The 23908-nt window shown below is 45.5% G+C and overlaps 10 protein-coding genes across 10 annotated transcripts; 2 read left to right on the top strand and 8 right to left on the bottom strand.

Moving 5' to 3' along the window:
* Positions 1–916: 916 nt before the first annotated feature.
* On the bottom strand, positions 917–1777 carry GLAREA_03444 (uncharacterized protein; the record flags this gene model as incomplete). The annotated part of the gene is made up of 5 exons (XM_008083697.1): positions 917–967; positions 1018–1270; positions 1324–1476; positions 1525–1573; positions 1639–1777. 5 exons carry the CDS (start codon positions 1775–1777, stop codon positions 917–919), a joined length of 645 nt encoding a protein of 214 aa, XP_008081888.1.
* Positions 1778–2981: 1204 nt separating this feature from the next.
* On the bottom strand, positions 2982–3859 carry GLAREA_03443 (Thioredoxin-like protein; the record flags this gene model as incomplete). Its single annotated transcript, XM_008083696.1, has 3 exons — positions 2982–3127; positions 3184–3605; positions 3852–3859. The coding sequence occupies 3 exons, from the start codon at positions 3857–3859 to the stop codon at positions 2982–2984; spliced, it is 576 nt and encodes a 191-aa protein (XP_008081887.1).
* Positions 3860–4324: 465 nt separating this feature from the next.
* On the bottom strand, positions 4325–4751 carry GLAREA_03442 (uncharacterized protein; the record flags this gene model as incomplete). Its single annotated transcript, XM_008083695.1, has 3 exons — positions 4325–4410; positions 4463–4576; positions 4655–4751. 3 exons carry the CDS (start codon positions 4749–4751, stop codon positions 4325–4327), a joined length of 297 nt encoding a protein of 98 aa, XP_008081886.1.
* Positions 4752–5835: 1084 nt separating this feature from the next.
* GLAREA_03441 (uncharacterized protein) lies at positions 5836–6819 on the bottom strand (the record flags this gene model as incomplete). The annotated part of the gene is made up of 1 exon (XM_008083694.1): positions 5836–6819. The coding sequence occupies one exon, from the start codon at positions 6817–6819 to the stop codon at positions 5836–5838; it is 984 nt and encodes a 327-aa protein (XP_008081885.1).
* Positions 6820–7628: 809 nt separating this feature from the next.
* GLAREA_03440 (uncharacterized protein) lies at positions 7629–8486 on the bottom strand (the record flags this gene model as incomplete). The annotated part of the gene is made up of 1 exon (XM_008083693.1): positions 7629–8486. One exon carries the CDS (start codon positions 8484–8486, stop codon positions 7629–7631), a length of 858 nt encoding a protein of 285 aa, XP_008081884.1.
* A 980-nt stretch (positions 8487–9466) lies between these two features.
* Positions 9467–9829, bottom strand: GLAREA_03439 (uncharacterized protein; the record flags this gene model as incomplete). The annotated part of the gene is made up of 1 exon (XM_008083692.1): positions 9467–9829. The coding sequence occupies one exon, from the start codon at positions 9827–9829 to the stop codon at positions 9467–9469; it is 363 nt and encodes a 120-aa protein (XP_008081883.1).
* Positions 9830–11605: 1776 nt separating this feature from the next.
* On the bottom strand, positions 11606–14128 carry GLAREA_03438 (uncharacterized protein; the record flags this gene model as incomplete). Its single annotated transcript, XM_008083691.1, has 1 exon — positions 11606–14128. One exon carries the CDS (start codon positions 14126–14128, stop codon positions 11606–11608), a length of 2523 nt encoding a protein of 840 aa, XP_008081882.1.
* Positions 14129–14700: 572 nt separating this feature from the next.
* Positions 14701–15663, top strand: GLAREA_03437 (Mob1/phocein; the record flags this gene model as incomplete). Its single annotated transcript, XM_008083690.1, has 4 exons — positions 14701–15043; positions 15096–15189; positions 15240–15373; positions 15422–15663. 4 exons carry the CDS (start codon positions 14701–14703, stop codon positions 15661–15663), a joined length of 813 nt encoding a protein of 270 aa, XP_008081881.1.
* A 579-nt stretch (positions 15664–16242) lies between these two features.
* On the top strand, positions 16243–17182 carry GLAREA_03436 (N-terminal of the delta subunit of the F1F0-ATP synthase; the record flags this gene model as incomplete). Its single annotated transcript, XM_008083689.1, has 4 exons — positions 16243–16422; positions 16542–16859; positions 16912–17004; positions 17069–17182. 4 exons carry the CDS (start codon positions 16243–16245, stop codon positions 17180–17182), a joined length of 705 nt encoding a protein of 234 aa, XP_008081880.1.
* A 1872-nt stretch (positions 17183–19054) lies between these two features.
* On the bottom strand, positions 19055–22425 carry GLAREA_03435 (Six-hairpin glycosidase; the record flags this gene model as incomplete). The annotated part of the gene is made up of 6 exons (XM_008083688.1): positions 19055–19415; positions 19465–21797; positions 21849–21948; positions 22013–22130; positions 22190–22228; positions 22302–22425. The coding sequence occupies 6 exons, from the start codon at positions 22423–22425 to the stop codon at positions 19055–19057; spliced, it is 3075 nt and encodes a 1024-aa protein (XP_008081879.1).
* Between the last annotated feature and the right edge of the window lie 1483 nt (positions 22426–23908).

Here is a 23908-nt window from a genome sequence, read left to right as displayed (position 1 = left end):
ACCAAAGGTCAGTTCTAGATCCATTTTCTTTTTTCTTCCACAGCTTTTATGATGAAACACATACCACATTCGCAGTTTTCACTCGAGTCCCAACTTACTTAGAACCTAAACCGGGACAGATGAGGGTATAATCTTCCTTGGATGTCTGATTAAGCTTTTTCCACATGAAACATCACTACTGCTTTGTCGTTATGATCAACGCTAACATGATGTTCTCAGACAGATACCACTATACATTAATTTAGTTACCATAGTAAAATATATTCGTACACAACACCCAAAGCTTGTTCCACGTGTGTTCGTTTCTATGTGATATCTGTGGCGATTGCTTCTTCGTGGCTCCTTGTCCAACGCCTTCGAGTTATCCTCGTTGAAATTCGTGTGGAAAAAAACTGAAGCAGGTTGCTGGCGCAGGTGGGTACGGTTTATAACGGGTTGCACCAATATCCGAACCCTCAAAAGCATCTTCTGCGAATAATCAAATCCATCCCTCGAGGCTTGAATGTCCAGGATGCATAGCCCAAGCAGTGTGAGCTCATTGAATTCCCACTCAGGTAGCTAGAACCTTGGCTATCGAGTATTTGTGCGTAGTAATCTATCTAGATATTCGTTCCCCCTCTTCGTCGACGCACTCTTGAATAATGTTGCTTCCTGGGATAGGCGCTCGAGAGAAGGCAATCTAAGCAACTTGTTCCACAAAAATTCTCACGGCAGAACATTTCCAATTCATCACAGCGCAAGTGCTTGGGAAAGTTTTGCAGGATTACGAAGGACTGACGCCGCGTCTTCAATATCTTGCTTGTGGAATAGGCGCCTTACGATGTAGAAGGCGTGCTATGTATAAAAAGAACTTATCTACCAGATCCATGCTACATTCTTGTTTCAGTTCCTGCCCTCTCATCCCTATGTCCCCCATCTAATCCTTGCTCTTTGGCCAAATCGTATACGTCTCCGTCACCGTCGCGCTCTATCCACAATCAGTCACTACCCACCTTTTCATTTTCGGAATATACATACCAGCGTAACATCATACAACGTCGTCGTCGACGTCTCCGAAAAATGCACCGACGGCGCCGCGGACGTGATGATACACGAACACCCTGGATCGAGACGCCCGTACCAATACCAGTCTGTCAGATACTCTGGGACGGTGTATTCTTGGATTGCTAGGTCGGCTCGCGGTTTCCTGAGTTCGGGGGATGCGGTGGGTTCTGGTGCTGCGTGTGGTGATCGCATTTTGAGGAAGCCTGTTGGGATTGTGGTTGTAGGTCTGGTAGTGTTGTCAGTTGGAAATCTCGAGCTGGGATAAGGTGTGAGTCTTACGCTGTGCTAGTCGGTGTGAATAGTGTTAGCCATATCGATGTAGAGGTCTGTATCGTTGTCCCCGCGGTTTCGGTTATGACAGATGTATCAGTAACCAGCGGACGCAGGAACTGGGAACAGAATGCTGTGACATCCAGTGTGACGTTTTCGGGTCTACCGTTCTCAGTACATTGCAATACGGGATCTCGATCAAATACATACGGATTCCTCATGCTGTTTGCAACCGCCCAATACTCGCCAGAATCGCATTCTGTGACCGTTAGTGTCGGAATCCCAGTGTATTCTTTTACATCGCAGATTTTGTGTACACCATACCTGTAGCCGTTGTCCAAGGACCCTCACTACACCAATGACATCCACTACCAATCTCATCTCTCTTGACTTCGACTCCTGGGCTTGCACTCACTAAAGCAAATAAACACCACGCCGTCGTAATAGCAAAGAGTGGATGCATATTTCCAAAATCACAAAAGTCAAGCAGACAAAGTAACACAGAACCAAACTTCTCCCATTGTGACGGCCGACGAATCCTATAAAGGCAGCATGTAAGCTTTCAACCTCTTGGATATGCAAACCAAGAACCGTTTTGGAGGCTTGTGATGTAGAAATTATATTGCGGGGTATTAGATTAATTGGGTTTGTGGTGTCTTATTGGAGAACTATGGTTCAATGCGAGAACGAGGTGGTTTCGAGCACGTGCGAGGTGAGGATCCATGGCTAATCTCGATGGTAAATAGGATCGCATGGTGGTGAGCGGCACTTGGATGAGCTGATATACAGATTTGAATTTCAATTATTGGTCGACTGCTTGCTATCCAATGTCGATGCTAAAAGGAAATCCTTTCATCAACATGTTTATACTATGGATTACATACTTGTCAGATTGAGGGATGAGTAGCCTCCAGATAGTGCTCCCCAGGGGCACACATGTGAACTGTTATCTTCTAGGGCTCGAATTCGAGCTTACCGAAAGTAAGGTGGGGCTTTGTGGGCTTGAAACGGCTGCGCGAGCTTCCGCTAAAAACACACGAAGTAGGAGATGTTCTGTATGAATCACATCCTGTTAGCAGATTTATGATCTGATAATTATGATCTGACAGGTAATAGAAGTAGGCTGGACATGCGGCAATTTGTAGCGGAACTTCATGGGATTGAAAGTAGACCACTGTAGAGTAGTACTGTACCATCGATATCACGAAGGGTAGCACACTATGGTTGCATAGCAAAGGCGGTTACCGCCGTGTTCATCTCCTATTTGGGAAAGTTCATCTTGACAAACGCAAGATTAAGTTACCTTCCAAGTCACATTCTTGCGGCATGACAGGTTTTACGTACTAACACCAAAGCTAAGAATGGCAGTTCTGAGGTCTCAGCAGTTTGTTTCTAAACTGGCCTGGACCTGCGTGCTGGGCAAGATGCAATACGCTTTTGGGCATGGGGTCACACTTGGTTAGCGATAGTAGACTGGCAGCAACCGAGACTGATATTTCCATTAGCAAGAGTGTATGGACTGGTTCGTATAACATACTCCACGACTATAAAGACTTCCACTGCTTTCACAAATTATAGGCCCCTTGGCGAGTCGTGACCTCACTCAGCTGATACTTTCATCTTGTTTTTTGTGGATGATATACGCCTCGATCTTCCCATACCCCAGACTAATATCGATAGCGTGTGGAGTAGTCCTTGGGACTGACAACGAGACCACGACCCTTCTTCGCTCCTCTGTAGATCGTTTCGATGATGTCGATCAACTCTTGCTTGTCCTCCAGAACCCAGTTTAGCTTGTTGTTGTTTCCAGTTCCTGGTGGCATAAGTTAGAAAAAGCCGCAAAAGCGAAAGGAGGGACAAAAAACATACCGAAATCGCACATCATATGCTTGTTTCTGAAGAAGAACATGATGGTCATGGGATCATATAACTCGTACATGCTCTTGAAATCCGGGACCTCGTCCAAGTCGCAGACATACACGACAGCAAAGTTCTTGACTCGGTCTGCGATGCGGTAGAGAACTTCGTCTTGTCGCATACAATCGGGGTCTGCATCACGACCAAACCGAATGACAACGAGGCGATCCTCCTCCCCAAGAATGGCCTGATCGACGTGCCAACCAGTGCGGAGATGTGGAAGAACAACAGAACCCATGATGAGCTTTTGGCGAAGTTTTGTATATACTGGACGATCAGAATATGAAAGTTGTCTGATTTCTAGAAATCGTTGAAATGTGGAGCGTTCAGCCTTGCCTGTGAGATGGTGTTCACATGCCCCGCGCTGTCTGGCGCTAGTCTTGATTAGTTAATCACCGACTTTATCTCCGCACAGGTTTCCGTTGCCCGCCCCGACCCCCTTTCGGTTGCAAAGCTCCTCAATCGTGTCACTTCTGCATTTCTACGTTATGACATTTTAATGATACTCAAGGGGTTCCATTGAGTCGTGACATCTGTTAATAGCTACCCTTCTACTACGAATACGGCTACATCATTTGTAGGCTGCGCTGTCAACATAGTTTCATATGTTTGAAACATACAAGGTCATATGCTCAAGCCTGTCAGACGTAAAAAATAGTTGCTTCAGCGGTTGCTTGCTTACAGTCGAATCAACCAATACTATTGTACCAATGGAAATAGCAGTTGGAGGTTGTTGAATCGCCTGTACAACAAGCCGCCCACAGTTAATTATAAATGGGGGAAGATTCTTGGTGAAGGGACGGACACCGGCTCAATGATGGGTTCCTTTCTGCGGTGTTGTAGGTTTCAAAAAGGAAGCAATTATGATGTCACTGTAAATATAACAGCTTGTTATCTTTGAATACAGGTCCTTGCTTAATGAGCAGTAAGCCAGAAAACTGACAACCATAATCGAGATCTTCTTTCCCGCCTCTACAACACTTGTCACATCTTCAGTCGCGCTATTAACTCTCTCTCGCCTTCTAACACGTTTCTTGAACTTATCGAATTAAACCTAAGTATGTTTGACCTATGAAATAGCTACCTCGATTGTCTAAAACTGTTTGCATTCTGGCATCTTTCCAAGATCCTCATTATCACATTCCAAAGTACCGCAACAGTCAGTCGAGTCATTGCAAACTATACAACAAACATCAGCATACGGTTCATGAGCGGTCCTTGGGTATCTTACAGCGTCCTTTCTTTGCACACTTGAACTCTGACTCGAAAAATATCTCCATGTTGATCTTCTTAACAGTGGAGAGGACACTGGAGAGAATGTTCATGACTTGTTGGGTAGAGTCATCTGTAGAATTTGGTGAATAAAGCTTTTTGTATTAGAATTCTTGTTGGGATGATTGGTCCAGTTCTGAGGGGTCCTTACCCTCGTGATTTACTATACTCTGCGTCGTTCCTGGAGGGAAGAACCGAGGAGAGGTAAGACCAAGGCCAGTAACGGTGGGGAAGAGAAGAAGCTTCATGGTTGTGTAGTGATCAGAAGTATTGATAGTAGAGTCTTGTGAGCGATTTGCAAGTCTGGGAGACTTGAGATGTTAAATACGTCGCAATGGGTGCTTTGGATGTCTTCGAGCTTTGACGCATTTTGAATAGAGCGCCAGTTCCCTTTCTCGAATGGTGTTGATGGAAGTCTCACTTGATTGATGATCAGCACGAGCGACCCCGCACATACTCCACGGCAATGACTTTCACCTCAGTTGACTAGCAGCAAGTGCTAACTGTCTACTGATAAGCTCAGCAATTTGAATCGCTAGAGTCATGTAACTGCAGTTCTTGCATCACGAATCTCGAAGCCATTTTTGTACAGAGAACAGTGTCATTTACTTGGGGCTCCTAAGAGTAGATACAAATACCCTGAGGATGGTGCTCCTTTGCAAACGTCTTGATATTGAACTACTGATGCCCTAAAGTTTTTCAAAATAAATTATCTTCATTCAGGTATAGCCATATACGACATCATTGCTTACAAGGTAGGAGTTAATGGTTTGCTTGTCATCCGGAAGATTTGAAGAACTTACGTAAAAAAGTCAGGCGATAGGGAGCATACATATAAATCTGAATGTCGTTGTCAGTACGAGCCTACATTTCCTGTCTTACCAAAACGACAATTTACTAACTATGATTATAAGACAGGCTAGCACTGACTAGCAGCGAACAATAAATACTGTTGAAGGATGTAGGAGTTGCCCAACCTATATTTACAAGGACAATCTTCCATATTGTTAAGTTCTTTTACGAATACATGAAGTTTGTGGTATCACAAAGCTTTGAAAATTGGAAATGGGTTCCTCTTTTTTCTAGTAAGTGACATTCATAATCAACATATCACATACCTTATCGTTCTCTTCATTTTTGATATATACGCAACGTTTCTTTCACTAAAGTGACTACTTTACTTTCGAAAACACTGGAGGCAATCATCAAGTTCCTTAGTACAAACGGTGTTGCTGTTGCGCCTGCTGAAAAAAAAATTCCCTCCGTTTCTATAGATTGACTTTGCATGTTCTACGGTCTACTAGTATACTTCCCCAGCTCTGCAAGCCTATGCTAGATCCGGAGCTGGAGAGCCTTTGAATCGGAGGTAGAATCTATGAATCTTATCATCAACCTTTTTTTCTTCATCCGCATCCGTTCCCCTTTTTGTGTCTTCTTGAGAGTTTCTGCTTCTTTTTTGGCGGCCTTTTTTATTCCGTCGCCTTCCTTGTATCCCTCTACACTCTTCATCAGCGCTTTACGAGAGATTTTCCATCTGCTTAAGATCTCCTCCTCGGGAAATCTCGTGCCCTCGTCATGTATGTCCCAAGCCAAGGAAGTCTTACAGCCTTCGCCCTTTGGAGCCTTGAAGTTCAAGAGTCGTCGTGCCCCATTTGAGACGGCAAACATGGTATCCAGGAATGCAATTCCGTGACTGTTTCCTTCCTCTTCCCACAAACGATGACAGCCATGGCATCCATACATGCCGAGATAAGCATGCACAAGTTCATGTAGCAAGCTGTTGACTGCTTCTTTTAAGATGAACACAAGGGGCTTACCGGGGTCATCATAGATTGTGACTCTGCTTTTTCTTGCCCAGACCACACAATGCGCTAGATAGTCCACTCCAGGTGATTTTGGCTTGAATTTCACAGAAACTCGACTGTCCTTCGGCAGCGTACCGAAGAAGAATAGATTGTCAAACAACGTTGCCCATGCATCCAAAAGTTCTTCGACGCTGTTTCTACCATCAAAGCTGAATTTGCCTGGGTTTGCTTTGAAATCTGCTAGAGCACTCCTCTGTAGAGCATTGAGTTTGTTCTCGGGTAAATTAGCAAAGTGAACAGCGGCTGATGACAAAGTTCTAGCTTCAAATCTGCCGGAAGGAATTGTTATTGGGCCGGTAATCTTCTTCAGGAACTCTATTGTCAATGGTTTATGATGTGACCTGCAGTAACTTCGATTGACGCGGTAGCTACTTTCAAAGCGTGGTTCAGTTTGTTCCGGTGAAGCTGTTGGTCGAGTAGGAGAAGGTGCAGCTGCTCGAAATGGCCACATCTCAATAGATGTACGTTCTTGGACTTATTACTTCAAGTCGTGTATTCTAATGATCAAAGAGAAGTGACTTCTCACTAAATCCGATCCAGCTGCGATGGCCTTCTGTTTGCTGAGGCGAACTTCTGAGAATGACTGCAAAAAGTTTCTGCAGACGTAGTGTCGTGCAAGAGATGGAGCAATGATAGATAGATGAAATTTAGATTTAGAACAGGTGGATTTGGTTTTATAGTCCAATTTTTTCGTTACTTTACTGTTCTGTATATAAGTGTTGCAAGTTCATGTCTTGAACAGCTTCATTCACCAGTTTCTCACCGCTGTCTTCTGAATTATCAAGTCACAAGGTAATATTACTCGTGCTCAAATTTTCATTCCTACTGCTCATTAACGATTAAAATATTACTCGGACCCCTGGCAAATCCTAGAAGAACACTAAGAAATAAAGTGAAATGTGAGTCTCGGAGCATTGGTTACTCGAGAGGAGTGCCAAAAAGTAAGCTACAGTAAACACAAGTGTTGTTATTGTTGTAAAAGTGACATTCTTAATGAAACTAAAGTCCTACAGCAGAATTCCAGTTGTAGAAACATTTCGTGTTGGAACTCAATCAGGACAAACACTTCGGAAAGAGCCAATGACAAAAGGTCCAGACGCTCTCTGCTTTATTCCAACACCATTCCATCAGGTTATCTTTACACTGATTGACGTTCTAGTTCGGCTTTCGGAAGCCAGACATAACTTTGACTCCATGTTTGCAACTTTCATCCTCGCTCGAGCATTCAGACTGACTTTTGGCTTCTGTCCCTGGTTCTCCTTACGTCTCGGCCAAGAAGGTCTGCAACTCTTCGACCTTCTCAGCCAATCCCCACCGCGCGAGTTCATCAAGACTTGGAATTCCTCCCTTTAATCCCCCACCTTGGATTTCCTCTTTCAAAGCCTCTAAACATATTGAAGAAAAGCCAAGGGTTTCCTCCAAGATTCGCGGCGCTTCTTTGTGGAGTGTAAACATAGTATCCAAAAATGCTATTCCATGACCTGACAAGCCCTGCTCCTGCCAATTTTCTTCACAGCGGCGACAACCAAATAAGCCTAGATAAACATGAATCATTTCGTGCATCAGAGTTGTAAGCTTTTCTTGTAGAATCTCCACTGGGTCGCAGAGGCCTTTGTCATTTTTGTGGATTTCAATCAGCCATTGGTTTGCACCGTCAACTTCTGAAGAGCTCCCTTTGCGAGTAGTCTCGGAAAATTTCTTTTGGTCAACTTCTATGGTAACGCGGCGTCCAACTTGAAGACTTCCAAGAAAGAATAGATCGTCGAACAATTTGAAATAAGCTGCAATAGTGACTTTAATGGGGACACCGTCATCGAGCTTATATTTTTTATTGTAGTTGTCTTTGTGTTCTTTGAGTGCTTTCCTTTGCAATAGACTCAAGCTATTTTTTGAAAGTTTTGCGCAAGTCATGGCGGCCTTTGCTAATTCTGTGGCGGTATAGGAATACAATGACAATTTTGCTGGCGCCTCGAGACTCTTAAATTCATTCGATAAGAAGTTTTCATGTAGTCTTTCACACTTAACTGCGGATAAATCATCAGAGTTGCCAGGCAAATTTGGATTCACTGGTTGATCTTTGCGTGGAAGAGATGTGCTCGCTTTTTTGGGGGACGACATCTCTGATATTGTATATATCCAAATGGCGGACTCTGTAAGAGGTGATCAGAGAATAAGCTGACGGAGAGCTATATGGATCAACACTGAAAGCGTCGAAGATGAAATATTTTCAAGAGACACAAAGTTTTAACAGACTTTCTTTCGGAACAGATTGAGGCTCGGGAAAGTTGCGCTTGGAAGTTGGGATTTCGGATTTCGTAAGAAACAAATGTGCGGGTTTTTGACGTAACGATTGAAAAGAAACTTGGTAGTCCAGAAGAACCAGATCGTAGTGGATAGGAAGCAACTGTTATCTTATATTTCAACGCTTGTCATTTCCATACGGACGAATGACATTTATTCGTCATTTCCACCATAGACCTAGTCAAAAAGTGACGAGAAAAACCGAGTCATTGCTTTATTCGTTGAATCAGCGATTGCATTCTTAGACCTCCTCCATTTGGCGAGCGGAAGTACTTATTCAAACATGATTAGGTTATCACAAGAGTTAGTACAAGTCTTCTATCAAACATTTGTCTTTTAGTACAATCAACTGAACAGTGACCAAGAAGAAAAGTTTTGGCATCATGTGTGATGACAAACGAAACGATAACGAGTGAAGTAGTGAAAAAAAAGCAACGACGAAACAAGGTAAACGACACAGAAGCAACACAGAAGCAGCATCGTGAGATGAAGTTAGGACCGGTTGCTGAATCTATCCATGTTTGGTGAGTGTGTGTTGAGTCACACCTGTAAACATGTTTTCTAAAGTTGACAACACTTAGTAAAAGAAAATCGATTATGATGTAAAGATGTAAATGGTAACAGTCTGAAAGTTTGTTTATGCTATCCCAAACATTTAATGCCATTCTAGTAGCTTGAGTTCATCATAATTGTCGCTCCACTCACTTGATCTTCCAAGCCTTATAACGTCCAACAACTTCAAGTTAGCACTTCTAAACTTGCCTCCGCGTTTATATCCTTCTTTATTCTCCTGTAGTTCATCGATCTGGAACAGCCTCATCCCTTTCCATTCCCCTACGACGCTCTACTTCCTGGATGAGCCGCGGTCGCCACACGTCCCAACGATCTAGCATCTCGTCTGGAATATTGTTCTCCGCATCCGGTGTTCCATCGTGGACGATTTCAATCGCGAGAGATACCATGCACCCAGACTCTTTCCCAAGGATATTCCTTCCAAACAGTCGGATGCCCTCCGTATATAAGGCGTGCATTGTGTTCAAAAAGGCTTCTCCATGTCCCGATGCACCTCCCTCTACCCAATTTTCCATACACCCAAGGCAACCGTGCAGTAACAGGAATACGTGAAGGAACTCGTGTAAAAGTGATCCGATGATCTCCATGTTGTTTTCTTCTGTGCAAGATGCAACACGGTGATTCTCGCAAATCTCAATTGTGAACGTGTTATCCTACAAATGATGCCAAGTTTGTGCTACAAAGTCATATACAGTAGATGTTTCCTTGTAAAGTTTCCAACGGACCCTATTTTCGACCAATAGACTACCACAAAAGAACAGATTGTCAAACAAGCGAGCATAAGCCTCCAGAGCACGTTCTATGCTGACCTTGCCGGTTAAGTCATATTCTGTCGGATCGTTTTGGAATTCAGCTAAAGCACTTTTCTGAAGAGGATTCAAGTCCGAGATAGAACAGGTCGAAAAATGAATGACTGTCGCTGCTAGATGAGATGCTTTGAAAGCGCCCAGTGGCAGTTTAGTTGGAATCTTGATTTTCTTGAGGAAAATTTGTGATAGGATATCATGCTTTTCAACACATAAAAAAGACAAGTATCTGAACTTGAATTTTGCATCTTGTGTAGCTTCGGGTTCAGTGGTGGATGACGCGAATTCTACCAGGCCTTTTGGAAATGAAGTTTTCGACATTACTGTAAAGCTGAATGTTATTCGAGTGCGATGTAGTGAGAGAAGCTAGAGAATAGAAGCTTGTATGATAGTAGTGAAGGAGGGAAAGCACAGACAGAACAAGTGATTAATAAACCGCTGAGATATCACTGAAGAAGAGAGATAACTAGAGAGCAGAGGTTTGTCTGGTTGTAGTGAAGGAAGAAAGTTACAGGCACAAAGACAGATTAAATAACCCGTGTATGGGCTGTGAATAATCAACGGAGACCGTTCTAGCGACGGATGACTACTAGTCAGTGAATTATCTGCCTTAAGACTAGAGTATCGTGAGATAAGAAGTCCTCAGTTTTCTACACAGGGCCTGTTAATAGAGGAAACCTCTTGATAGACGCAAATTTCGCAAATCAACGGCATGCTATTCATAAAGGATACACGCCGCCGGTATTGTCACAAAGACAGCCGTTGTACTATCGAGAATTAAAGTCCCATGATGTTTGCCCATAATTCCGAGGGAAATGTTCATTACATATCAAGCTTTCAGCTCTTACCTTTCGGCCTGAATAAGATGCAACGACCTTGAAAATATGCAATTTGAAGAACAGCGAAAATCGAGGGAAGCTTCAGTGATGGAGTAGGGCAAACTGGGGAGACGCTAGACTCCACAGATGAGAAGTGAAGACATTCGATCTTGCTTTCGAAATTCTATGCTTCTTTGCATACCGTAAGTCTCCCAAGCAAACAAGAGTTACTTGGTACCTCAACTGAACCTGTAAATCATCGGTGGAGCAAGGGCTACTTGATCATTGTGGTCCTGAAGCAAGCTGCTGGCAAAAGTCTCAAGTTGACTAGCACAAAGGCTCGTCGTAACAGCAGTCAACCTATTTAGAGGAATAGTCCGCGTCTATCAGAAAACGTACATCGTGTGGTACTCAACTTGATACTGACAATTGAGCAGTGATCTAAGCTGATTGTCATATCGACTGCCAACGTCATGGGACTCCCAGTGTAACGTTGTGAACTAAACCTATTAACACACGTCTTCGGGCGAAAGGAAGAAGACCGCAAGGTAACGAAATAAGACATACGCAGTACATATTAGCAATCACAAAACATGGGAGAACTTTACACTGATATCCAGATTTGAAAAAGTAGTTGATAGAGATTGAAGCGCTGTAAACTCCGTAAATGTGGCTTCTATGTACCGAACGCCTGAGTAAATGCCGATCCATCCTAATCCAATTCGATCCTGTGCCCTTTTTACACTACAAGTCCATTTGTCGGACTTTCGTCTCGGTCTGTATTTCCAGACAACGCGCCATACACTCTAATGGGAACGGCTATCTCAAAGCTCTCGCAATCAAGCACTTCGGCAGATGCAAGTGTAATTCCACGATCATCTCTTGATATCTCCTCTAGTAAATCTTCTTTTGCTGTGATAAGCTCGTTATCTTCAAACGTCAATCGCGGAGTTACAAATTCCACTCGCATTTTCCACTCTAGGCTGACCCCAGTAGTTATGAACTCTGGGGTAGCAGTGACAGGAATAGTAGGTGAAAAGGCAACCCTTCGTGCAAAGATTGTTGATTCTGAATGTGAAACGTAGACCTTTCGTGTAACACGAAGAACGCTAGCTTCAGAGCGCAAAGCGATCGAGTTGTCAATTTTTTCAGAGCTCTCTAAAGACATGTGTACGGCATAGCACGGAATGTCAGCATCTGTAAAGTCGATGACAGCCATGATACTTTCACCTAGGCGATAAGCTGGCCTTGCTAGCATGATAACTGCGACACGTTGTCCACCACGAGCAATTTCAAATCGGTTAGCACTTTGTTGGGAGCCACTTGTAATATTGCTACGCAATATCGCCATATCAATCGCCTCTTTCGCCGTTGATGGCTCTTCAATTGATGATTGCCGTCGATCTCTGCGCTCGGTTGGTGACAATAACCCTTGGCTGGAGTTCTCTCGTTGCCGCATAAGCAAGTCGTCCACGTACGACAAGAAATCTCCCTGTGACGACTCATTGGGTATTGTGGCAGTCTTGATTTCTAGCTTCTTTGTCAAGTCCGGATTGGAATCTGATGGGCTGTCAATAACTTTGACACGAGCCTGATCGCGTAGAATTATGTACGGATTCATCAAATCGTGACCAAGAAGCTCTCCGTGGGTGTTTACACTGCCTAAAATGCGAAACGGTACCTCGACAGATCTCACCTGCTGCTCCTTGGATCCACCAGGTCTCTGAGTACCAATGACCAACTTGTATGAAATTTTAATTGCTTTTCCTCGATGGCTAGGAGGTAAGCCTCGTGGCAATTTGAAGCTATATTTGTAGCTTTTACTTTCTCCTGGACCAAGGCGAAGGTCCACGAACAAGATCGACTGAGGGGTTGATAGAAGCGGTATCGAACGAGTACTGGCAACGCCTCGCATATCCTTGATACTGCTGAGTTCTCCACCTCCGAGAAGTCCCCCAATAGATTCTCCAATATTACTCCAACCGAAGCCTCTCAGGAGGCCGCTGTCTCGTTTGCTGGTTTCAATCCCAATCACCCCACCTCCTTGACCACCCACAGCCCCTTTCCTCTTTACTTCCTCGAACGGAGCTTGACTAATCAAAGAACCATCCAACGTAAAGGAGCCACTTATTTGAGCGTAGCCCATCATCAACGTTTCTGGCGGGCGGTGATGATTTATCGGAGCCAAACTCGAAGGTCGTCTTGCGTGGCCGCCATATGGGGGTATTCGTCCTCCTTGCTGGCCAACATATTCCGAAGCGAGAGTCTCGGTAGAATTATTACTCACCGAGTAGAACTCACCACTGCTTCGTGGTGTTCCAATTACACTAGCGGGCGATATCACACGCGCTGCTGCTGCTGGCTGAGGCGAGTTTGATTTTGGAGCTTGGGTTCGCGGGGAATAGATGTCTTCCCGGGAATTGCTTGGTCTGACGATGTCTTGACCTTCGGCGGGGGATGTAGCAGGGAATTTGAATTCATGTGGAAAAGATCCTGAAGCTGTTCTTGTTTCGGCGGGCGATGTTGCTAGGCTCGGAGTGGCAGGGGCAGTTCGAGCACCAGACTCCCGTCTCGACTTTCGTTCGGGAAGAGCATGATCTTTGAAGACCGGCGAAAATGAAGATACGAGAAGCGGCGATGGGTGTGTCGAAGAACGTTGACCGAGTGGCGCTATTACTATGTCAATTTTGAGATCAAGATTCCTAGTACATAGAAACTTGCCTGATGGGGGTCCCCCATTTACTCCATGTCTTCGAGGCACTATTTGTAGACTCGCCGATCGCCCATGTCCTTTATTCCGCGGTCGATCGTTCGAATTGACGTTTCCCCCATCAGCGATGGTACTGCTTTCACTAGCTCCTATGGATATAATAGATACTGAGCGACTGTGCCCCCCTTTCCCTTTCTTAACCCCACTGAGCGGCGCTCCGTTCCACGAATCTGTTGTACGCTGAGATCGAGCTGAGCTTGGAGGGACATTGAGAGATAGACTGGCTTTGTGGCCCCTCTCGGGCCGCAATGGACGGGGTCGTGGACTTGTAGAGCCATTCTTTGCCTGCACACTTGGTGCTTTCCTTGGTCTTTCTCCCCCAGGCGCAAAGCCATTTCCGGCGGCTGATGAAGGATGTAGTGTGGATCGTGATGGCGTCGGAACGGTCGCGATGTTCTTAAACGTTATTTCGCATTCGACATCCTCGCCAGCAAAGACGGTCTGTTCTGTCCATTGTACAAACACCCTTATATTAGATAATGGTGTCGACATCGTAGATGTGCGACCAGAGCTCGCCCATCTGCGAGTAAGTTATCGCGCCTATACTCGCGGGTCATTGGCGCAGCAATATTGAAGCTAAAGAAGAAACAATAGGTTGCATAATGAATGGGCGAAGAATGTTTGCAGGTCAATTGACGGGGAGCGAATGCTTTACTTGATTCCCCAGCTTTCCCCTTGACGGTTGGATGATGAGGATTAAATTGAAGGGTGCGATTAGCAGGATATGGAGGGTCCCGCGCCAACGAGCCGAACGTAGCCCAAAGTAAACAAACTGGGAAACCAGTACCGTCCTGATCATTCAAGCACCCCTCTCTGTAACTTTCCGTCGCACCATTTTCAAACAGAAGTTCCCAATTGCGATCCGCAGACACAAAAACGTGCGATTGTTCTTGGCAGATCTTGCAAAGGTAGGAACCCGTTTCTGTACCCGTACGACGATTATTGCCATGCTAACCTGTGGAATGTAGAGAAATCAACGGGCCGGTGGATATAGAAGCAAAGCAAGATGACTTCCTTCATCACAACTGTGTCAGTAAATTCTCGTTCCGTCGTAGTCATCCAGTATGCTCTCATTCTTGAGCCCTCGGGCTGCCAAGGTCTTATCACCAGTGTGTACCTTGACTGAATCTACGTCTTCCATGACCATTTGCAAAACAAATGAGCAAGAGGAAGATGAAGATACTATTGCAGACATTCACGAGACTCAATTTCGTACATCTCACTCATGCCGAGGATATGATAGCAACCAGCGCACGCGCAACCAATTCAGACCACGAAATACGACAAAAGGCACGACTAGTTACCAACTTCGACAGTATGCAGAGGCTACACTAGGTGGGGGCAGTCTGAAGAAGATTGTCAAGTTACCAGAGGGAGAGGATGAGAACGAATGGCTAGCTGTCAACAGTATGGAATGCAGCAAGGTAAATTGGGGATAGACGGGCTTACAAAGGCATAGTGGTCGACTTCTATAACCATATCAATCTCCTCTACGGTTCGATCACGGAATTCTGCTCTCCTCAATCCTGCCCCGAGATGAAGGCCACAGACGAGTTAGTACACTTGCCCATTTTATCTTGGCTGCCTACTCACAGCGCCCTAGATTTGAATACCTATGGCAAGATTCGGAGAACTTCAAACGCCCCACCAAGATGCCAGCACCGACGTATATCGAACATCTGATGGGCTGGGTTCAGAGTAACATCGACAACGAAGCGGTGTTTCCTAGCAGAATAGGTGCGTTTACAAAATAAATACCATACATGTCTAACCAATCCTTTACAGGCGTACCATTTCCCAAATCATTCCCCAGCATGATTCGACAAGTCTTCAAGCGAATGTATCGTGTATACGCCCACATCTACTGCCATCACTACCCGGTCGTTCGAGAGCTTGGTCTTGAAGCGCATCTAAACACCAGTTTCAAGCATTACGTACTTTTCATCCACGAGCACAATTTGTCTAGTGGAAAAGATTTCTGGGGTCCATTAGGTGATCTTGTCGACAATATGCTAAGAACCGACTAGTTATAAATGTTATGAGTTAATGAAACCGAGGCGAGCATATGGCATGGCGTTTTGGGATTTGTACTAGGTAACTGGAGTCCTCGAGGGAAAGTCTTTGGACGGAACGGTGCCATGGTATGCGGGATATTCATGGCGAATGGAATTGAACTTTAGCATTTTATAGAATACCGCGTCAACAGCGACAAGTAGCAAATGAAAACCATTTGTTAGCTTTCTAGTTTTCATGTGTGCAAAGATGTGTGAGCTAGCTACATAGGTGCGAATATACGAGTCCGAAGATATGCTCCAAGCGGAGAAGTCAAGACACCAAGTCCGCTCATTATCCTTTTTACAGAGATTCAACTCATCTCGTTATCAATTCAAGTCTAACGAATCATAACCTTTAACAAATTTTCAATTCTGTAACATCAATCTTTCGAAAGAGTAGGGTCACCTGATGGTAGTTGAGCATTATCACGTGATGTACAAAGCTTTTGCCGAGCTCTTCCCAGCAACCTCAAATCCGACATCTTCCATGTATCACGAACTTTACAGCTGTCTCATCTCCGCCCACGACCTCAATTGAACCCGCCCTTCATCATGTTCTCGAACCGCGCCCTTCTCAGCGCCTCGCGGGCTACCGCCACCGCCTCATCGCGCGTTGTCGCTCCTCGAGCTGCCTTTACATCTCAGATTCGAAACTACGCTGCCCCGGCTGCTGCCGACTCGAAGCCTCCTGTTGCGCTGTACGGTCTTGATGGAACATATGCATCTGCTCTGGTAGGTCTTGCGCTGCCTATATATTAGGGTTGGGGGTTGAGGGGCAATTGGAAGGATACCGCGATGTGGCAGGAGAAGGGGCATAAGAATGGAGCGGAGGCTAACGAGAATCAAAACAGTACACTGCAGCCGTCAAAACCTCAACTCTAGACTCCACCGCAAAGGCCATGCAAGCGCTCAACGAAGTCTACCACAAAGATGCCAAACTCGGCACGATCATGCTCGCGCCAACACTTTCCGCGGAAGATAAATCCTCAATCATCGCCGAGCTACAAAAACATACCGGTGGTGTGGACAAGGGCGATACCGTGAAGAACTTCTTGGAGGCGTTGGCGGAAAATAACCGACTTGGTCTGTTGAAGGGTGTTTGTGAGAAATTCAGTCTTTTGATGGGGGCTTCGAGGGGTGAGGTTGAGTTGATTGTTACGAGTGCTACGGTTGGTCATCCTTTGGCGGGTTGGTTTTTGGGCGAGGGCTAATTTTGGGTAGCAATTGGATGGCAAGACTCTTCAACGTCTGGAGACTGCAGTGTCAAAATCCTCATATGTTGGAGGTGCTAAGAAGTTGAAGGTTACCAACAAGGTATGTCTAAATAATATCCCTAAACTAATACCTACCATCATCAATTTCTGACAACACCCTACAGGTCAACCCAGATATCCTCGGTGGACTCGTCGTCGAAATCGGTGACCGAACAATCGATCTCTCCGTCTCGGCCAAAATCGCAAAGATGAACAAGCTCCTTACTGATACCTTGTAATTTACTCTTACGAAATGCCTGTTTTGTAATTCTTTTGTTGGGGATCTCTTTTAGAGAGGGGTGGGACGGTGTGGATGGGAACGTAGGGATTTAGGGAATGAGGGTTAGGGGGTGACCAATTGTACATTGAGCGGGTGGGTGTGATCAATAGAAGATTATTTTTCGTTTCGGCCTCACGGAGTTTCGACTTTGGATTATGGTGCTATCCAGGTGGCTGTCTGGCTTTGTTGTCACCCAGTCCTACGAACGGTGTAGTACCAACCGAAATCCCCTTTACCGACTTAAGAGGATAAGAATCCATCCACCAATGACCCCCAAGCACACCTCAAATTCTACATCCTCCAGCAGAGTTAATCCCTTGTAAATGGCAGATGTGCTCTAGTATCAAGACGCAAAGATATCAAAAGTCCTTCTGTTGCCTTGCAAATTAACCCCACCAGGTCGCCGGATTAATAGCGTCTATCTAGAAGATCTGATATGGAAGACTTCAGTATTCGCTCTGACTTCCGTGTAGGTTCGTCGTACTGGTGGGATTACGGGCTTGATGACCTTATAATAACATGAGTGGTGGCGCTTGTAGGGTATAATAAGGTCCCGCGTTCGGAATGTCACTTTTTGGGGGGTTGTTTAGTTGGGTTTCGTAAATATGGCACTGGGAAGTTACGGCTATCGGGGTGTAGAATCGCAGTGGCTGGTATGTAAAGTATACCTTTGGGATTTTGCTTTGGGAAATAGATATAAAATACGGGAGGGAGAGTTGGTATTGGGTCTGGTAGTTGTTGGACTCTTTTACTTTTTTAGGGGGGGAGGAGGTGTTGAGAGAAGGTTTAAGGATATAGAGGTAAGTAGATTGTGGGTTATGTTGGAATGAGTGTGAATTGTATAGGGACGTGTTACTATCTTTGTATTTATTTCGAGGTATGTAAATTGTTAGATAGGACTGGCTATTTAGTTTGTCTATTATGTTATTACCTTCTTTCTAGATTAGTACGAGTCGGAGGATAAGTCTACTACAACGCACATCTTAAGGAACCTTCTGGCACAGCACATTACTCCAACTCTGTTAAAGCTCCTCCTGTGCAAACCCATCCACCAACCACCGACCACCCAACCCATCACCCCTTACAACCATCCCATTAAAACTCGATCTTCGCACCGACCACCCTCTCACCTCTCCAAAACGTCAAAAACTCTTACAAACAACCCCAAACGCCAGCTTATCCACCTAGATGCCATACCATCAAACGAAACAGACGAAGTATAAGCCATACCCTATAACCTCAACACCCAAAAAATGAAAATTGACAATCAGAGCCAAGTTGGTTTTCCATGCTCGTCTACTGGAGGAGAAGGAGCTGGTGTTCAGTACTGTACCTCGCAAAGGTTCCACATTGGAGATAAATGATTAAAATAGCACCCTACTTCTCTCAGCAGCTTCGCCGGAACCTTGGAACGTGGCGTGAACAAGACAGGCTTCTGGGGGGAGGTCGTTGTTTATGTATCACTGATCAGTATATCGTAATCGAAACATGTTCCTGAGTCTAGGTACACAACTACATCCAACATCCAGAATTGAAATCCACATTAGAATTTAGAAATAACTTACCCGTCACATGTGACCTCATTCGCGATAAAGGCAGGCACATATCCACAGAGAGCAATCGAATACAAACCCCAGATAAATCGAATCAGCAAGTTCAGAGTCCTATAATCTCAAATAAAATAAAGTTTCTAATTCCTCTATCCCCAAAACTCCCCGCATACCATCCCTCCCCAATCTCCGTCTACATACTCTTTTCATCCTCTACCTCTATCCCCTTACATCTATCTAATCCCCAATTCCCGTCCAAACACCCCTAACCTAGCACAAGCCTACGCACCATCCAACTGCGCCTCAAACTCGTCTGCGCCCTCGAATTCTACACTCGCATGACTCCTCACTCTAGTCAACTGCTCACTAACATAATGAGCTGTATGCGCATCCGCCTCGCGTCTCTCTCTCAACCGATCCTCTGTCTCGGTAGCGACCGAGTTACCAATGGATCTCGCGTCTCCTTCGTCACCGTCAAAGTCAGAGCGAGCGGCTAGAGACCGAGCGGTGGAGGAACGACGCATCTTTGGTTTGGTGCTGGTGCTAGTTTGGCCGTTGACGTGGCGGGTGAAGATGTCGTCGAAGTAGTGGTTCATTCCGGTAGATGGGGTTCGGGGTGTTTGTGGGAGACGGCAGGATAATCTAGAAGTTAATGTTAGTTTAGTTTGATAAGGAAATGGGGGAGATTTACCCAGTATCGTGGATCATCCTGGCAATGAGACCGGTCCAACCGCACTGATGGGTTGCACCAAGTCCACGGCCAGTATCACCATCAAAGAACTCGTGGAACCACATGTGATCTTTCCAGTTAGGATCAAAGTCCAACATGTCATTGCCATCATTGATAGCACGTCTTCCATCGTCTCCACGAGCAAAAAGATGCTGAAGACGATGTTGGATTTCTTCTGAAACATGTCCTAGATGCATGAAATCTCCAGATCCAGTAGGGCATTCGACTTGTAGATTAGGACCGTAGAACATGTAGAACCGCTGAAGCGACTCGACGAGAAGGAAGTTGACTGCAAGCCAGATAGGTCCTCTCCAGTTACTGTTGCCTCCAAAAAGACCACTGTCTGAATCTCCAGGAACATAGCTGACCTTGAATTCCTGGCCGTTAACATCCATAGAATAAGGATGATCTTTGTGGTACTTTGACATAGATCGAATACCGTGATCACTCAAGAATTCATCTTCGTCGAGCATTCGCTTCATAATCTTCTCCAAACGATCTTTGCTTACAAGCGACAACAAAATCCGATTGTCCTTTCCTCTCTTCTGAATGCTCGCCATGTTTCGCTCTGCGACGTCTGTTCGGTTCTCGATAAACCATTCAACTCGCTTCTTGAAGTTGGGAAGCTTGTTAACGAGCTCTGGCTCCAGAGTCAGAGTGGCGTAGAGAGGAATCAACCCAACCAGGGATCGGATCGGGAGCTGCTGAGTCCATGGTCCACCGTAAGAGATGGCGTCGTAATAGAAACCATCTTCATCATTCCACAACGACTTCTCCTCCTTGTTTCCAGCCTTGAAAGTCATGGCATCAGAGATAAGAATGAAGTGCTCGAAAAATTTCGAAGCAATATCCTCGTAAATCCGGCGATGCTTGGCCAATTCCAATGCAATATTCAACATGCATAAGCAGTAAAACGCCATCCATCCCGTACTGTCGGCTTGTTCCAAAACACCGCCTGTAGGTAATGGTTCCGATCGGTTGAAAAGACCAATATTATCCAGTCCCAAGAAACCACCCTCGAAAACGTTCTTGCCATCGTAATCCTTGCGATTAACCCACCAGGTGAAGTTCAGAAGCAACTTTTGAAACACCCGCTCCAAGAAATCTAAATCCTGTCGACCGTACATTTTTCGCTCAATTTTAAAAGTTCTGAAAGTAGCCCATGCGTGCACGGGTGGATTGACGTCTCCAAAGTTCCACTCGTATGCTGGAAGCTGACCATTTGGATGCATATACCATTCTCTCGTGAAAAGATCAAGCTGCTTCTTTGCGAAATCTGGATCAATCATTGCAAGTGGTATGCAGTGGAAAGCAGAATCCCATGCTGCGAAGAAAGGATATTCCCACGAATCTGGCATAGATAAAATATCATCCAAGTGCATATGCTTCCATTGGTTGTTTCGTATAGCTTTTCGATCCGGTGGGGGAGGTGGTTGTGCTGGATCGCCATTCGCCCACTGAGTCCAGATAAAATGGTAATATTGCTTGGTCCACATCATGCCCGCAAAAGCTTGTCTTTGGATATTTCGTAGATCCTCAGCCATTGGCAGAGGGCTAATTCGGTAGTAGAACTCGTCTGCCTCCTCCTTTCGCTTGTCCATGACATCGTCAAAAATCTCTTCATCCATATATTCCTCGTATTTCTTTGATATTCTGAATCGAACGACGGCACATTCTCCTGGAGCGACACCACCACCCTCATTGAACGTATACCAAGCTGCAGACTTAGTTCCTGTCTTTTTTGGGTTGACTGCTTTCTTCTCACGATCCACAATATGTCTGTGGAAAGCGTCCTTGACGTATGGCTGGTCATTCTTTCCATCGTAGAGAACCTCGAAGTTGGTGTCGTTTTCCGTGAAAAGGAGTTCTGGCTGAACATCCGTACCGCTTGGCCCGACGCCAGGTGATGGGGATAATTGAAAGTATCTCTCGCCTAACTTGGGATGTTTGCTGATGGCAGCCAGCTTGTCCACCTCGCGGATGTTGGGTTTCTGATCCTCAGCTTCATATCCCCATGACCATGTGTTTCTGAACCAAACGTGTGGAATGATATGTAATGGTGCTGGCTCTGGACCTCGATTCCAAGCTGTAACTCGGAAGAGGAGCTCATCAGGGTCATCTGCCTCTTTCGCGGTCTCGATGACAATATCCCAGTATCTATCCTCGTCGAAAGCAGTTGTGTCGGTAATCTGGTACTCACGATCCTGTTTTCCACGCCTGGCATTTTCTGCAATAAGGTCCTCGTAAGGGAATTTCTTCTGTGGGTACTTGTAGAGCATTTTCATGTACGAATGCTATCCAATTGATCAGCATAACCTCAATTCCCGAACTAAGCTTGAACATACCGTAGGAACATTGTCCAAATGGAAATGGGCCTCCTTGATACTCTCTCCATGGTTTCCCTGTGGGTTCGAAAGACCAAAGAGTCGTTCCTTGAGAAAATCACTATCCGATTGATCAGTCAAACTCTCCCCACCCCCATACCCCAAACGTGCACAGGACAACTCACTCTTCCTCATTCCAGAACGCAAAAGCAATATTCTGCAGCCCATGTGTATCCGAAACCCCCGCAATACCATCCTCACCCCATCTGAAAGCCCTCGAGCGCGCGTGTTCGTGAGGGAAATCTATGCGAAACCCGCCGTTAGCGTCTCCTAGTGTTTTTGAGGGAGAGAACACAACTTACGACTCCAAGCATCACCATCGGCGCTGTAATCCTCTCGCACTATTTCAAATTAGAACTGATTTCCCAGTGTTTTGGCGTCTTTGAAAGGCCATTGTAAGCAAAGAACACGCACCAGTAGCCCATTGACGCTCCGCTACGTAAGGACCCCATTTCTTCCAGTACTTCTCCCTCTGGGAATCCTGACGCAACCGCTTCTCCTCCGTACACAAATACTCATGGTCCTCAATCTTAACCATCGTGGGCGTCTAAATTGGTACAAAAACCACGAAAATCCCGCGGAATGTTGGGTGGAAAGGGAATCGGTGTTGTTGGGTTCGTAAGAGAGAAGCTTAGTGGGGAGGAATTTCGACGGGGGGAGGTTTCGCCAGATAAATTATTCTGGACCAAGCTATGTCCGAACGCCTTGCGTGCTTGCTGCGGACCAAACAATCCTCCAACTAGGGCAGCTGTGTATGGCGCTTGCAAACTGGAAGGAATATCAAAGATAGACGCCTTCTTTTTACGCAATACTCTTCATTTAGACTTTTCGCCGTAAAAGGTGGGAGTCAGGTCAATCAAGTAGTGGTCGCAGCAACTTTTTCTCATCGCCGATGGCACAAAACTTCACGATGCGAGCAAGCGGGTTTTAAAGCACATTTAGTGTCGCGTTCCAAGGTCAAAAGAACCCGCTATCTGGTTGCCCTTGTCAAGTACTGCGGCTTCTTATCTTGGGTTATATAAAACGCGTGGGTATTTGGGTTTGGGAGCGGTCAGCAAAAAGAGCGCGAAATCCTGTTGAGATGGGCTTTCACTCTTCTGCATCTTGCCCGGCTGGTGATGTCACTGAGAACGTGCGCTTGATCCGTGTCTGGGAGCAAAGCCGGAGAGAGGATATGGAGTTGCGCTCCGACTCAGATATGTTTTCTATTCGCCTTTTTTGCCTTTCTTTTTCATATCTCTTTCAACATTTTCAAAAAATCAACAGTTTATTAGTGGTGTGGCAGTTGGTATCTTGATTGGTACATCCTGCCATTGCCACCCCGTTCTGGCAGATATTTTGGATGATCTCCCGCTCCGACGCGGCGAAATGTGTCGGCGAACGTTGTACAGGATTTTGAGATGGTCTAGAACCAGATGGCAATCTGGTGCACTGACACATCGCCCAACAAGTGTGTTTATTTGCGGGAGAGTGCAAGGACTGCCGGCCCATTTCCAAGGCAAAAGTTGCGGCTCGGTTGAGATATCATTTGGTGTGGACGTCACGTCGTGTTAGAAGGGAGATGGGGTCAAGTCCGGTACTACTAGACAAGATGATATCTTGCGTCTCTTGGCTACCTAGGCATTGATTTATCTACTCAAGAGCTCATTCTTATTTCACAGTCACAATTAGAGAGTCACAGTCAGTTCAAATTGGTGTGTCTTTTTTCATGGAGTAGATTCAATCGTCCTCTATCCAGCTATGCTATTTTGAATGCAGTACCATTGTCCTTCTACACTTCATAGCTCTTTCCAGATGGCTCGCCCGACCTAGTAGTCAGGACCATCATTTAAGCAAGACCAAAGTGCCCCCGTGCAAGTGTCCTACTTTTCCCTTCATATCATCTTCTTCGATATGCACCCCCTCCCCTCGTCCATCCAGGTCGTTTTCCATGCGTACAGGAAATCGTGGTGGTAAATTGTCATGACATATACGAGAAAATTCGCTCAGGGTTGAGCTTCGTATAGCGAACCAGAGACCAG

Source organism: Glarea lozoyensis (assembly GCF_000409485.1).
Source record: "Glarea lozoyensis ATCC 20868 chromosome Unknown GLAREA2, whole genome shotgun sequence".
Classification (NCBI taxonomy): domain Eukaryota; kingdom Fungi; phylum Ascomycota; class Leotiomycetes; order Helotiales; family Helotiaceae; genus Glarea; species Glarea lozoyensis.
This window is presented reverse-complemented; position numbering and strand designations above follow the sequence as displayed.